Here is a 13,790-nt window from a genome sequence, read left to right on the forward strand (position 1 = left end):
ATTGACCTAAGGCAGAGAGTGCTGTATGCAGATACAGAAGAGCAGCTGTCAGAATTAAGGCCTTCCCAAACATTAAGTGGTTAGACTTAATAGAAACTTACAGATATAAAAATGCCCGTAGTAGGGGAAACTTGGGGTAAATAAGTTTGAAACAGGAGGAAACTCTGGACACCATTTAGTCTGTAACCTCAATTTATCTTGGCTGCCTTACAGCTTGTCTCCACATGGTATGCTATTCAGAAGACACACAGGTCTGATATCCAAAAAAGATATGAAGAGTAATTTAGATTTTTACGGGAGATTTCTAAAGAGACACTGGGGGAGTGGGGGGAGAAGTTTACTGCAAGACAGCAACGAAATGTTTTACAATCCTTTTAACTATGTAATTCTAAGTCCCTCTCATTATGATAGTTGCTAACCTCCTATCTCTTTTCTTCCTTCTCCAGTCTGTTCCTTTCTCCCGTGACTTGTCTAGAATGACTCTAATTCTTCCATAACACAGCTCTTAATTATTGTATACATCAATTTAGTCCACGAGCACCTTACAGTTCTCCTCTTTATTACTCTGATTCACACAACCAAGTCCCAAGAAGAACTTTGGAAATCACTGGACGCCCTTTAGAAGGAGGGAGAATAGGGGTAAGTGGGGGAGAGAGGAGGATGATGAAGTTAGTGTTTATATGTAATGCTTTGGTTACAAGTCCCGTCCTTCCATCTGCAAATGAGTAAAGTTGAGTCCTAAATAAGTTTAGTGACTTGACGCTCATCTACGTAGTCACATCGAGTTGGGCTGAGAGCTCAGGCTTACCATTAAAACTCTTCGTTATAGTTCACTAATAGGCAATCTAATTATATGCCCTATAAGAGATTGCTTTACATCTCTGGTGGAAAGAACTCCAGGGGGAGTAAAGAAGCCTGAGTTCTAGCTCTGCTTCTACCAGGCTCCATGACCTTGGGCAGGTCAGGTCTTTTCTAAGGCTGTGTTCTCCGTGAAGAGGAGGCAAGATGAACTCTTGGGTCTTGCCCAGCACTAACATTCCTTGCTTCCAGTCTGTTTTGAGTTCTGAGGCTATGGCAGTGGTGGCCTTTAGTTAGGAAGACTCACCCCCATATATCCCCTACGAGGGTAGAGGGAGACCCAGGAAAAAAGGAGTCCTCCTCTCACTTGGTTGCCTCCTCTGTGTCCTTGTAGGACACAGGGGGTGACCATCTTCTGTTGGGGGACGGGGTAGATTCTGGACTTGGGTTCCAATGGGATTCTGCAGGCTCCCTAGGGGCTATGAGAGAGAATCCCTCGACGCTCCCAAGAATCTCAGGCCAGAGCCAACCCTTATCACGACCGGTTCCTTACCAGCTTCAAAAACCAAACCCCCAGGTCCTCGGCCGAACTACTGCGCAAGCGCAGCCACTAGTCCGGCTCGAGGCCGCCGGATCCCGAAGCCCAAGCAAGGTGAGAGGGAAGGGTCGGCAAGCCCCCGCCTCCATGTTATCACGTGGGAGGCGGAGTCGGAAGCGTGACGGCGTGCGCGGGGGCGGAGCTACCGCTGCGCGCGGGCGGAGCTACCGCTGCGCGCGGGCGCGGGGGCGGGGCGCGGCGCGGCGTTCGCGGCTGCTGCCTGGGAGGGAGGCCGGGCAGGCGGCGGAGCGGCGCGGCTCTGTACCTGACGGGGAAGTGGCCCGCGCGGCTGCGAGTGACTGTCCTGGGTCAGACGGACGGTCGGATCACAGAGGCTGGAGGTAGGAACCGAGCCGGGCGACTTCGAGAGCGAGCGGGTCAGGCTCAGCGTCGGCCACTCTGTCGGTCCGCTGAATGAAGTGCCCGCCCCGCTGAGCCCGGAGCCCGGCGCTTTCCCCGCAAGATGGACGGTTTCGCCGGCAGCCTCGGTGAGTACGGCTGGGGAGCCCTCCGTATTCTCCGCGGGGTGGGAGCCTTGTTCTCTCCACATATAGCCCAGGCCCTGCTCTCCACCCTGCCCCTGGGGATGGTAGTAGTTCCACTGCACATGTTCCCCTCGAGGCTGCCGCGCCTCTGCTGGCTCCCGTGGATTCAGAACCCCTCCCCCCATGCCCAGTCCTCCTCGGCAAGACCCTCCCTTCCTCCCAGCGTCCCCTTCAGTGTAGGGCCCTCCTTCCCGCAAAGTGGAAACCCCCTCTCTCAGAGAGGCCCCCCCACTAGCTGGTACATCCCTTTCCATACACTCACGGCTCCCCCCACAGACCTACCTTCGCGGTTGGGGCACCCGTTTCTGAAACCTTGACCCTTTCAGGGCACAACATTCCTCCCCCTTTCCACATACTGAGCTCTCTTTCAGAGTGGAGGCACCCCTTACCCACGCAGAGGGTCCCTTTATAGGGTAGGAACCCCCACACCCCTCTTGAGAAAGAGGGCACCCCCCCCGGTCTTCACTTTAAATTTGGAGACTTCTTTTAAGTGTATCTCAACGTGTCTGACAACTTCTCTTCTCTCCTTCCACTTCTCTGAACATTTTGCGGTGGTGGAGAGAACTAGAAGCACCGAAGCATCATTTGCTTAACACAGGAAAAGAAGAGGTGTATATGTGTTGGGGGACCCTCTTTATAAAAGAAGAGCGAAAGCAGAAGTATTCTCTGGCTCATCGAGCATGCTGGGGAGAAGTAATTCTGCCCAGTGGATCCATTGGAAAGGGGGCCTCTGTCAGGGAAAGAAAGGATTCTCCATTTTTGGAGTATGTTGTCTTTGTGGAATGGAAGAGGTTATTAAGTAGGCTTCAGGATCCTTTCAGTGCTCCTTTTCAGCAGAATAAAGGTAGTGTATTTTGTAACTGGCGAAGGGAATCAGAACTAGAGGCTGGTACTCAGCGCCCTATGATCTGTGTCTGGAATTACTATTCTTTGAGGCTGTTGGAATCTGGTTACTCTGAAGATTGAGCTCAACTGTTACGGTGGTGAGAGAAACCATTTCTGCTGTGGCTGATTCTGCAGTTATGTGATAACCTGTTGCTGGATTTGTATTTTCAGTAGTTTACCTGGAGGTAGTTGGTATTCAGACACCTTTCTTGGTAATAAATCCCTGGTTGATCAATGTTCATGGACCAGTGCATGATCTGGCCATAGGCCACCCATTATTCAGCCATATTGGCATTAGGTGAATTTTTTAAAATCTGAAGTCAAAAAGTTAGTTGAAGAGCAATGGACCCACTGTGGTATTAAATAGTAAAAACTATAGTTTTGGCTCTGACCCTCTGTGGGAAGAAAAGAAAAACACACATTAGAGTGCTTTGAGAGTGGAAATCCTAAAATAGGAGACAACAGAGTGTTACTCTTTCCTCCCAAGGGCACCTTTGTCCATTATCTAACCTTTGATGTCTTCTAATTCCTTACATAGGTTGTTTCATTCTTGGCTCCTTTTAAAGAGGCATCAGTTTTTCACTGCTTTTCTTTTTTCTTTTTCTTTTTCTTCTTTTTGCCTCATGCCTGTATTTATTTGCTAATCACAGTGGACTTTCTGAAAGACTTGACCTATATGTTTCCACAAAGAGGTGATCATATATTAGGGCAGAAACTGAGTATATTGGGAGACGCGGGACTGAGTTACTACATTGTTGGCTCCTCAGCATTTAGGAATGGTGGGAGCACTACTCAAAGTAGAAATCAGCTTTTCTTTCCTGTTGATTCCACGGACTTCTGGAAGGCTGACCAAGCCTTCATTTTCTCTAAGTGTTTTGAGGGAATCTTTATCACCAATTGGTGGAACGTTAGTTTATTTTGAAATACTAGATATACCTTATTAAATGACTTTGTCCCTTTTTATTCAATTCACGAGGCGACTGATAGCGATTAAAAGATGAAGATGAATTGCTGAGGGGGCTCCACTTTTCATAAAGAGTGTTATAGCTGACCCTAACATTAGGGTTTTTTGTTTGTTTGTTTGTGTTCATTTGATGGCATCCTTGAGTGGGTAAGACTTTCCTTTAGATAAGGTAGGTGTTCATCAGCTGCAAGGGAGATGCCTGTCTCTAAAGAGAGGAACCTGTGTCAGCAGAGAGGGAAAGAAATGGTTCCTGGTAGTATTTCTGGAGCTGCTCCTGATGAAGACAGTTTTCAGCAGGAGCTCTGTGCTTTCTCTTTCTGTCCCCCTTGTAAGAGTAAAACTAGGCCCCATCTTAATCGAAACCTCTAAGGGGTGGGGGAGGGGAAACGCTGGTATATTTTACTGGTAGTCTTTAAACAGCTTTACTTAGCTCTTGCCAGATTGCTTATTTCTGTTCCCTGCAGTTCATTAGTTTAGAGCTTAGAGTTACACTGATCTTTATTTTGTCATAAGAGAGCTATGAATGTAAAGGCAAGCACTTGTATTCTAGAAGGTGTTTAAAAAACTTTTTTTTTTTTTTTTAACTAAGCAAGAATTTAAAATATGTGACGTTCATCTGGGGTCACAAGTATTGAAAGCATTTATTTATTCTCAAGGAAGTATACATGTGTATCTCCTTTTGTATACCAGGTGAGTTCTTGAAAAAAAATGTGAGGAAACTTAATTTATATAAGCAGAAAAGTTAAGTGCTTAATAAACAGAATGATTCTAGAGATGCTGATTAAGGGAATTTTATGCTGGATCATTTTGTAAAGTGGAAAACTTAAAATTCTAACTGTATCCTTGATTACTGAGTGTTGGATAAGGAAAACACTATGCATTTTATAAGATTTCTAAATTAAAGTTTCGTGTATTGGCTTTTGAAATCATTGAGAGCAATGTTAGGTGATTGGTTATGTTCTGTGTGCCACACTGAAATTATATACCTGTTGTATTACTTTTGTTTTGCATAAAAACATCTAAAGGATGCTTTTAATCCCTGCCGCTGATTAATTTTAGGCAGGTTGGCTGTCAGGTGCTTGTACTGTGGAATTTCCCTTAGGCATAGTATCTTTTAGTTCACAGATTATGGTAATTTAAAAAGGCAGCACTTTGGAAACAATTTTCTAAAAAAATTTGTGGGGGAGTACCCTAAACAGTCTATCTTCATAGTAGCCTGCCTTCAGATTGCTGTGTGCGTGCGCGCGCGTGTGCACACACACACACACACACACACACACACACACACACACATTTCATCCTTAGTCTTTTTACCATCTCTTTTTCATATTAAAGGTTTTAACTTTGAGACATTTGTCTTGAAATTAGCCTAGAGGTTAGTCCGTGCTTATACTTTAAAGAAAGCATACAGTTAACAATATCAGTGTTAACTTCTGCTCCAAAGGTTATTTAAAAAACAAAACTCGAAAGTTTTTAAATAAAATTTGTAATGAATGAATTGTAGGGTTAGTATCTATAAGAAACCTAACATTTTGGTCCAGGGTATATGAACAAACAAAATGAAGTGGTGTACTTCCATTTGGGAAATATTTTAAGAAAATAATATTTCTTAAAAGATTTATTTTACAGGGTGGGGGTAGGGGAAGAGGGAGAAGATTTTTTCAGGTTCATTTCCTGTTGAGTACTAGACTGGTCAGGGACGTTGGGCTTGATTCCACAACCCATGAGATCCTGACTGGAGGTGAATGAAACCAAGATTTGGACACCTAACCAACTGAGCCACCAGGCATTCCAAGAAAACAGTCTTTTTTTTTTTTAAGATTTTTATTTATTTTACAGAGAGACAGAGTGAGAGAGGGGGAACATCAGCAGGGGTAGAGAGAGGGGAAGAAGCAGGCTTCCCTCCGAGCAGGGAGCCAGATCCAGGTCTCCATCCCAGGACTCTGGGATCATGAGCAGAGCAAAGGCAGATGCTTAAGGACTGAGCCACCAATCCTCCCTGAGAACAGTCTTTTTTTTTTTTTTTTTTTTTTAAGATTTTATTTACTTATTTGACAGAGATCACAAGTAGGCAGAGAGAGATGGAGAAGCCGGCTCTCTGCCGAGCAGAGAGCTGGATGCAGGACTCGATCCCAGGACCCTGGGATCATGACCTGAGCCAAAGGCAGAGGCTTTTAACCCACTGAGCCACCCAGGCACCCCGAGAACAGTCTTTTTAACATCCCAGTATCAGAACTATGATTTCTTATCTCATACTCTTTTCTTCTTTCTTTCTTTCTTTAAGATTTATTCATTTGAGAGAGACAGAAAGAGCACAGAGGGAGAGGGAGAAGCTGACTCCCAGCTGAGCAGGGAGCCCGATGCGGGACTCAATCCCAGGACCCTGGGATCGTGACCTGAGCCGAAGGCAGATACTCAACCATCTAAGCCACCCAGGCGCCCCTCTCATACACTTTCTTAAAGAAACAATGCAGTATATGTTTTTTAAGTATTAATCTAATCTTTTTTTTTTTTTAAGATTTTATTTATTTATTTAACAGAGATCATAAGTAGGCAGAGAGGCAGGCAGAGAGAGAGGGGGAAGCAGGCTCCCTACCAAGCAGAGAGCCTGATGCGGGGCTCAATTCCAGGACCCTGGGATCATGACCTGAGTTGAAGGCAGAGGCTTAACCCACTGAGCCACCCAGGCACCCCAGTATTAATCTAGTATTAAGCATTCTTTATTCACATAAAAATGTTTCTCATACAGTATATTTAGGTAATTTTTTCTTTTAATTTATTAGTTGTCTCTTGGAAGGGCTTAAGATAGGCTTCAGTTATACAACCAGACATGAGCAGTAACTCTTACGTGGTTACTACAACATGAGTTAGAGTATTTTTTTAGCATGTATATGGGTTAGTACCTATTTTGTGACCAGTACTGTGCTTGGTTGTTCTTAAGGGAAGGACAAATATAAGACATGCTTCTTGTCCTTTAGGAATTTACTATCTGGTTTTAAATAGATATCCAGAGATGTTTAAGCATAAATGAAGTATGAGAAATGGGACTAGTGGAGAGAAACACCATTTAGAATGCTGTGCTATGTATAAAGCATGTAACTTCTGAGAGGGAACATTTGGAGATTGCTAAATTTACCTCTGAAGAGCCTGGCTTTTTAAAACAATGAAATAATTTACTTAGCAAACTTATGTTTAAGTAACATGTGGGAAAAGTACTGTCTTAACTTTATGCATATGAGTCCATTTCTATAACATGTGAAACTTCAATATTCATAAGAAATTTGGGAAGAATATTTTGATTTTGAAATAGATTCTAAGGGTTTTAATAAGTCTGTAATCTACTTCTTTGACTATTACCTCAGTATGGAAGATTCCAGGTGTATAGTATATTTCTCTGTCTGTGTCTTATCTCTTGTCCTGTAGTTTTAGCCCTCTCAAAGGCCTTAACTTGCATGTTTTATGCTTTATCTCATTTAATCTTTACACCAATCTTGGGAGAGAAAGAATTATTCTTCTATAGATGAAGAACATAAGGTTCAGAGAGTTTGATTTTTTTTTTTTTAAGACTTTCTGAATCCAGAGTTTTCTTTCTGCTTTCTTCTTTTTTTGGTGGGAGGCCTGATTTGTTAGATTTGTAGCCAGTGAAAAACAATACAAAAGAAGAAAGAAAAATGATCTTTTCTGTAGCTCATCTGTATGCATGTTAACATGTTGATGCATATTTTTTAGTCTTTTTCGATGCCTAATTTTTTACATAGTTAAAATCATACTATAGTTAAAACGTTGTATTCTAGTCGTTGTTTTGGATGCCAATCTTTTTTTTCCATTTGAACTCAGATTTTTGTGATGGTGTTCAGTGTTCTTTTCCGTACCTACTACTGACTCTTCATGATCCATTCATACATCTAACGTATCTGAATCTGAACTCTTCTCTAAATCAGCTGTTTTTCCTTATTTTTCACTGTCTGTTTAATCCAGCCTTGAAACATCAGAACCATCTTGGATTCCTTCCCGTTTTTGCCCATCACTTAAGCATCTCTTCTGGGACTTTTCAGTTCTTGTCACCTTTCTCATCCCTTAATTTCCTTTTCTGCCATTATAGTTCAAATACTTATTATTTCATTTTTGGATTATTGCATACCCTAAGGAATTTCCACCTGTCTAATTTATTTTATATGGGGGCTGGGGTGGCCTTCAGGTTAATATTCCTAAAGTGGCGCTTTGAGTATGCCATTCCCTCTTTCAGCTTCATTGCCTTGAATGAATTCAAACACCTTAGCCTTGTTTTCAGGGTCCTCCATTATCTCCTTCTACAGTCTTTTCAAGTTCTGGCCAAAATGACCTGTTTCTTGTTCCCCAGGTGTTGTTGGCACTTTCACATCCTTGTGACTATTCTCAGTACCCTTTAAGGCCCAACTCAAATATTGTTACCTTTCTAATCACCCTTCCTTGTTTGTTCCCTTTCATTCCCAGCCCAAAGTATTGAACTTTTAACCTAAAAGGATTCCTAGGGCACCTATCACAGAATCTTTCTTCTTATAAGGTAGAAATAATTATGACAGGTCTTAAAAATATTATTAGTCTTACTTCTCCCGACAAATTGTAAACTCATTGAAGGCTGACACTCTAATGTGTCTTTAAAATCTCACAGCACAACATTGGCGATTTTATGGTCCAGTAAAATTTGGGGACAAAAATAGGGGGCCAGTATATAATCAACAACTTATAACCTTCTCTTTCACCATTGTTTCATAAAAGAAAGAGCTTTGAAGATTAAATAATTACTCTACACAATCTGTGAAGAGTCCTTTAAAAAATCACTCATAATGTTCTTATTTTTCTCATTTTACCTGGAATGAGTGAAAACTTTGTCCCAGACTTTGTTGGGAATGTGGTAAAGAATTCCGTGCCAGGTTCTAGGGTAATGTTTTTCAAATGTTGGCCTTATGCATGACTTATTATTATGAGTTTAGAAATTATTTGGGGTCAAGATCAACATAAAAAGGAAAAGAAGGATTATAAGTTTCAGTGCTTCACATGATACTGCTTCAAGAAACTTTTAATTTCAGTTCCATATGTTTGCCTTAGGTTGCAGTGTAAAATTTATTTCTTACTGTGGATTGCAGTCAGGTGAAATACACACTTTTAGTGGCTGATCCCAATCCTTGAGAGACTAGGTGGGAAGGTTGACATCCACAGAAAAAGTGGATGAACAGTCAGAAGTAGTTAAATTGTGTGCTCTGTTTTTGAAGGATCTGAATATAATGATTGGAATATAGTTAATGGCAGTAAAAATATATTGATAGTTTTAGAATCAGCATTATTTAGGCGAACTCAGTATGTAGAAGTATAGTTTCGTAAAACTGGTAGGGTAGGGTATATTTTTTACTTAGTGAAAGAATTCACCATGTTGTGTTGTTTTTTTTGTTTGTTGTTTGTTTTTGTTTTTGCTTTTTAGCTTTCCTGATGAAGCCGTCTGTGTCTTAACTGGTTCTTCACCTCATTAGCTATTTGAAATCTATCCAGTCTTTAAGGCATGGCTCAGTACATTTTGTTTTTTCTGGAAGCTCTGCCTGATTATTCTAGTCTTGTATTCAAACCATTGTATTGTGGTGCTCCTAAAGTAGGGGAGGCTGAGTGCTTACACCTGAGGGATCTGGGAGTATAGCCAAAAGTTGGAGTCTGTTTAACTTAAAAATTCATATGATTATTTTGCAGCCATTCTAGTAAGGAATGGTCCAGATAGGAATCATTGATAGATACTGAATCTAGGGATATTTTGATGAGGAACAGGTTGTTAGCATAGTCTTAAATATCTCCCCATATATTGCTCTTCAGTGTCAAAGAGGTAAAAAAAAGAAAGAAGGAAAGAAAGAAAGAAAAGTAACCTCATAAAGTGATGAAATCAGACAACACTTTGAGTATATGATCAAAATAAATAGCACTAGTGGACATTGTGTGCCTCTGAATGTAATGCCCTGAGAAGAACATATCATATGTGTAGTACTCCAGCAGGGAATGGGTAACCTGAATCTAATAATGAGGGAATATTGACTTGGGGAACGTCCTATTTTTTAAAATGGTGGGAAGATTATCTTTTTTTTTTTTTTTTTTTTTAAATAGATGTTAATGTTAGGCTGTGGAATATTCCAGGTTAGGGGAGAATAGAGAGACATGACAACTACTTGATGTGATCCTAGACTGGATCTTATATTAGAAAGGAAAATGCTGTAGAGGGTAGCATTGGATTATTTGGCAAAATTAGAATATGGATGTAGATTGGATAAAAGTGTTGCATCAGTGTTAAATTTACCAAAGATGATAACTATCCTTAGGTTATGTGAGGGAATATTTTTCTTAGGAAAAACACACTGAAGTTTTTAGAGATAAAGGGCCATGGTGTATATGTTACTCTCAAATGGTTCAGAAAAAATGATGTAATATGTACGTGTACATACATATTTGTATGCATGTGTACTTAGCTGTGTATATGTATATACATATAGGGAGGAGGAATATACATATAGGAGGGAGGCTGCTCATGGGCAAGTAAAACAAATGAGTAAATTGTTAACAATAGGTGAATTTGGTAAAAGCTGTATGGGTTTTTTTTTGTACCATTCTTGTTCTTACAGCTTTCTGTAAGTTTGAGATTATTTTTAAAAAATCATGAACTTTGCATTAAACTCCATAATGTAGCTTTTTAAAAGTATAGAAATGGCTCCTCTCTCTGACAATTTCAGGCAAACTCTTGGATAAAACTGTAGCTGTAAGAATATGTTCCATGTATACCATGTGGTTTCCTTTTATCCCTAGGTCTCAGTTTGAGAAACATGCCTCTGAGCTTGAGCCAGCTGTGGTTCAGATTTAGCCGACAGACATGTTTTGTTTGGCCCTTTTGAGTGTTTTAAAAATTGGGAAAATTCGCATAAAAATCTGGATCTCTGGAATGATCTTTCCCCGGTGGGCTTGCATTCCAGATGATCTGTATACTCATTAGGTGTTGTGTGAGATAAGCAGTCTCAGTCCTTACCTTATACCTACCTTGTTTCAGGTATTTACTTTGCCTGACCTCTGTAGGCATATGTTTGTAGCCCTTATCTAGCCCAAGAGGTGGTGGTGGGGTGTCTGTGTTCTTTGTACTTGGACAATTTGATTTGAGAATTAAGTTGTTGAACTGATTCCCTGTCACCTTTTTTTTTTTTTTTTAAGATTTTATTTATTTGTTTGTCACAGAGAGAGTGATCACAAGTAGGCAGAGAGGCAGGCAGAGAGAGAGGGGGAAGCAGGCTTCCTGCCGAGCAGAGAGCCCGATGTGGGGCTCGATCCCAGGACCCCAAGATCATGGCCTGAGCCAAAGGCAGAGCCCCAACCCACTGAGCGACCCAGGCGCCCCTCCCTGTCACCTTCTAATGTTGTAGTGTGTATATCTGATATACACACTATATGATCTCCAACATAACCATACTACAACCAAGAAAACGAGGAAATTAATATTGATACCTTATTGCCCATTGAGATTTTGTTAATTGTCTTAATAATGTCTTTTATAGAAAAAAGATCCAGCTCAGAATCGAGTGTTGGATTTAGTTGTCATGTCTCTTTAGTCTCCTTCAGTCTGGACTAGTTCCCTAGTCTTTCTTTGGGTTTTATGAACTTGATACAAGATTACAGGCCAGTTGTTTTGTAGAATGTCCCTTAATTTGATGTTTCCTCTTGATTCAGTTCATGTATCCTTAGCACAAATGCCACAGAGGTAGTGTGTTTTGTCTCATTGCATCCTGTTCTGTGGTGCATAACTTTGATTTGTCCCATTACTAGTGATGTCCACTTTGATCATTTTTTCTGTTAGTTGCTTTGAAACTTTGTAAATATTTTGTTCCTCATTGGACTTTCAATTTATTGATTTATTTATACCTTTATGAACTCAGGTATCCTCTCTTTTTTTTCAATGGGCTGTTATCCATTACTATTTATTTTGATGCTCAAATTGGCCCCATTTTGGCTAGAGGATGCCCATCCATGCTAGCTTCTGCTTTCTTTTGATATATTCCCATCATTCTTTGAGGCCTTTCTTGCTTTTTGACACAGTGAAATGATTGGGACATACAGTTCAGCCCATAATACATGAGTATGTATTTTATATAATTTTAAGTAGGGTTCAGATGAGAGTTTGAATTAAGTCATTTTAAGTTAACATTTTTTTATGGTTCTTTAGTAGTTTATAACTGCATAATACTTTATCTTACACTTAAAAGTGGTGTTAAACCAGGGACTAGATCATTAATGTAAATTAGTTGGAAGACGTATTTTTCAGTGGGAGGTCATTCAAGATTATATTTGTTACTGTTTTTTTTCTGTGTTTAAACAATCAGCAGTTATCTTGGGGTAAGGTACCGTTACGTTAGGTGCTGTGTGTGTTAGGGCGGTTGGGTAAAAGAAAATACATTTAAGCAGCAAAATCAACCATGTTTTTTTCCACTTACAAAATTATGCTCATCTTTCCTTCTCAGCAAGTATAAATATAAACTTTAATGCATTGTATTCCATTATTTGGACATCTGGTTTCCTTAAGCTGTGTATATAGAACATAATTTAACTTGATCACCAATGGTGGTTATTATGAGTGTTGGACATGGTTCTTTGCTATAACACAGTGAAGCCTTCAAGAGCTTTTTGTGTAGGGCTGTTTGCTCCATACACTAAATGACTACGTAATTATAACTGTCTTCCTTGCTGTTGCTTGTCAACTAGTGTCAGTGTGCTTTGCTTTGCTTTGCTTTGCTTTGCTTTGCTTTGCTTTGCTTTGCTTTGCTTTCCTTTCCTTTCCTTTCCTTTCCCTTTCCTTTCCCTTTCCTTTCTCTCTATTGTATCATTTACAAAATCTCACCCATAACATTAGAGTTTATATCTCATGAAAGGCAAGGACTCTTCTTTCATTATTAGACCTTAAATTTGTCCATAATTTCTTTTTTTTTCAAATTTAAATTTTTTTTGTCCATAATTTCTTTTTTCTTTTTTTTAATTAATTAATTTATTTTTTTTTAATTTTTTTTTTTTTTTTTAGAGATTTATTTATTTGAGAGAGAGACAGCACAAGCAGGGGGGGTAGGGAGAGGGAGAAGCAGACTCCACGCTGAGCTGGGAGCCTGACCTGGGGCTCAGTCCCAGGACCAGAGATCATGACCGGAGCCAAAGGGAGATGTTTAACCATCTGAGCAACCCAGGTGCCCCTCTCTGTAATTTTTTTTTTTATTTTAATTTTTTAAAAAAAGATTTTATTTATTTATTTGACAGAGAGATTACAAGTAGACAGGGAGGCAGGCAGAGAGAGAGGGGGAAGCAATGTGGGGCTCCATTCCAGGACCCTGGGATCATGACCTGAGCCAAAGGCGGAGGCTCTAACCCACTGAGCCCCCCAGGCGCCCCTGTAATTTCTTAATATCAGATATTCAGTCAGATATCTTGATTGTCTTGTAAGTGTCACTTTACAGTGGTTTGTTTAAATCAGCATTTAATCAAGATCCAAACATTGCATTTAGTTGCTGTGTCTCTTCTAAGTCTTTTGATACATGTATTTCCCTTCCCTTTCCTTTTCTTTTTGCAATTTGTTGAAGAAACCAGAGCTTTTGTTCTGTAGAGTTTAATACAAGTGCTAATTGTATCATTTGGTGTTTTTAAAACATGTTTCTTTGTCTTTTGTATATGCTTTAAATCGGAAGTTTTTGGATTTTTGTATATTTTATGTATTTCAGTATGTTGCCATTACTTTTTTTATGCTCATATTTTCCCATCATCAATCTGTGGAAGCATCTTCAGATTGACTCCGAGTCCTGATTCTAGTGGTCTTTGCTGGCTTCCTTGCTTTCTGATGGACTTAAAAAAAATTTTTTTTAAACACTTCTGTTGCAGTTTCCCCAGTCAGCTATTTCTCTAAACCTCATTCCTTGGGGCACGAAATGGTACTCTAAGCTCTAGAGGGACCCATTGTTACTGGATT

At 40.2% G+C, this 13,790-nt stretch overlaps 1 protein-coding gene across 4 annotated transcripts in view; it reads left to right on the top strand.

The window, feature by feature from the left end:
* The first annotated feature begins 1,667 nt into the window (after positions 1-1,667).
* Positions 1,668-13,790, top strand: part of LOC111158506 (echinoderm microtubule associated protein like 4) — a 196,801-nt gene continuing 184,678 nt past the window's right edge. For all 4 annotated transcript variants that reach the window (XM_022520570.1, XM_022520571.1, XM_022520572.1 and 1 more), the window contains exon 1: positions 1,668-1,884. In XM_022520570.1, the coding sequence (XP_022376278.1) occupies positions 1,860-1,884 (25 nt within the window). In that variant the 5' untranslated portion in view covers positions 1,668-1,859. The remainder of the gene's footprint in view (positions 1,885-13,790) is intronic.

Source organism: Enhydra lutris, unplaced genomic scaffold (assembly GCF_002288905.1).
Source record: "Enhydra lutris kenyoni isolate GAN:26980312 unplaced genomic scaffold, ASM228890v2 scaffoldscaffold59, whole genome shotgun sequence".
Lineage (NCBI taxonomy): Eukaryota > Metazoa > Chordata > Mammalia > Carnivora > Mustelidae > Enhydra > Enhydra lutris.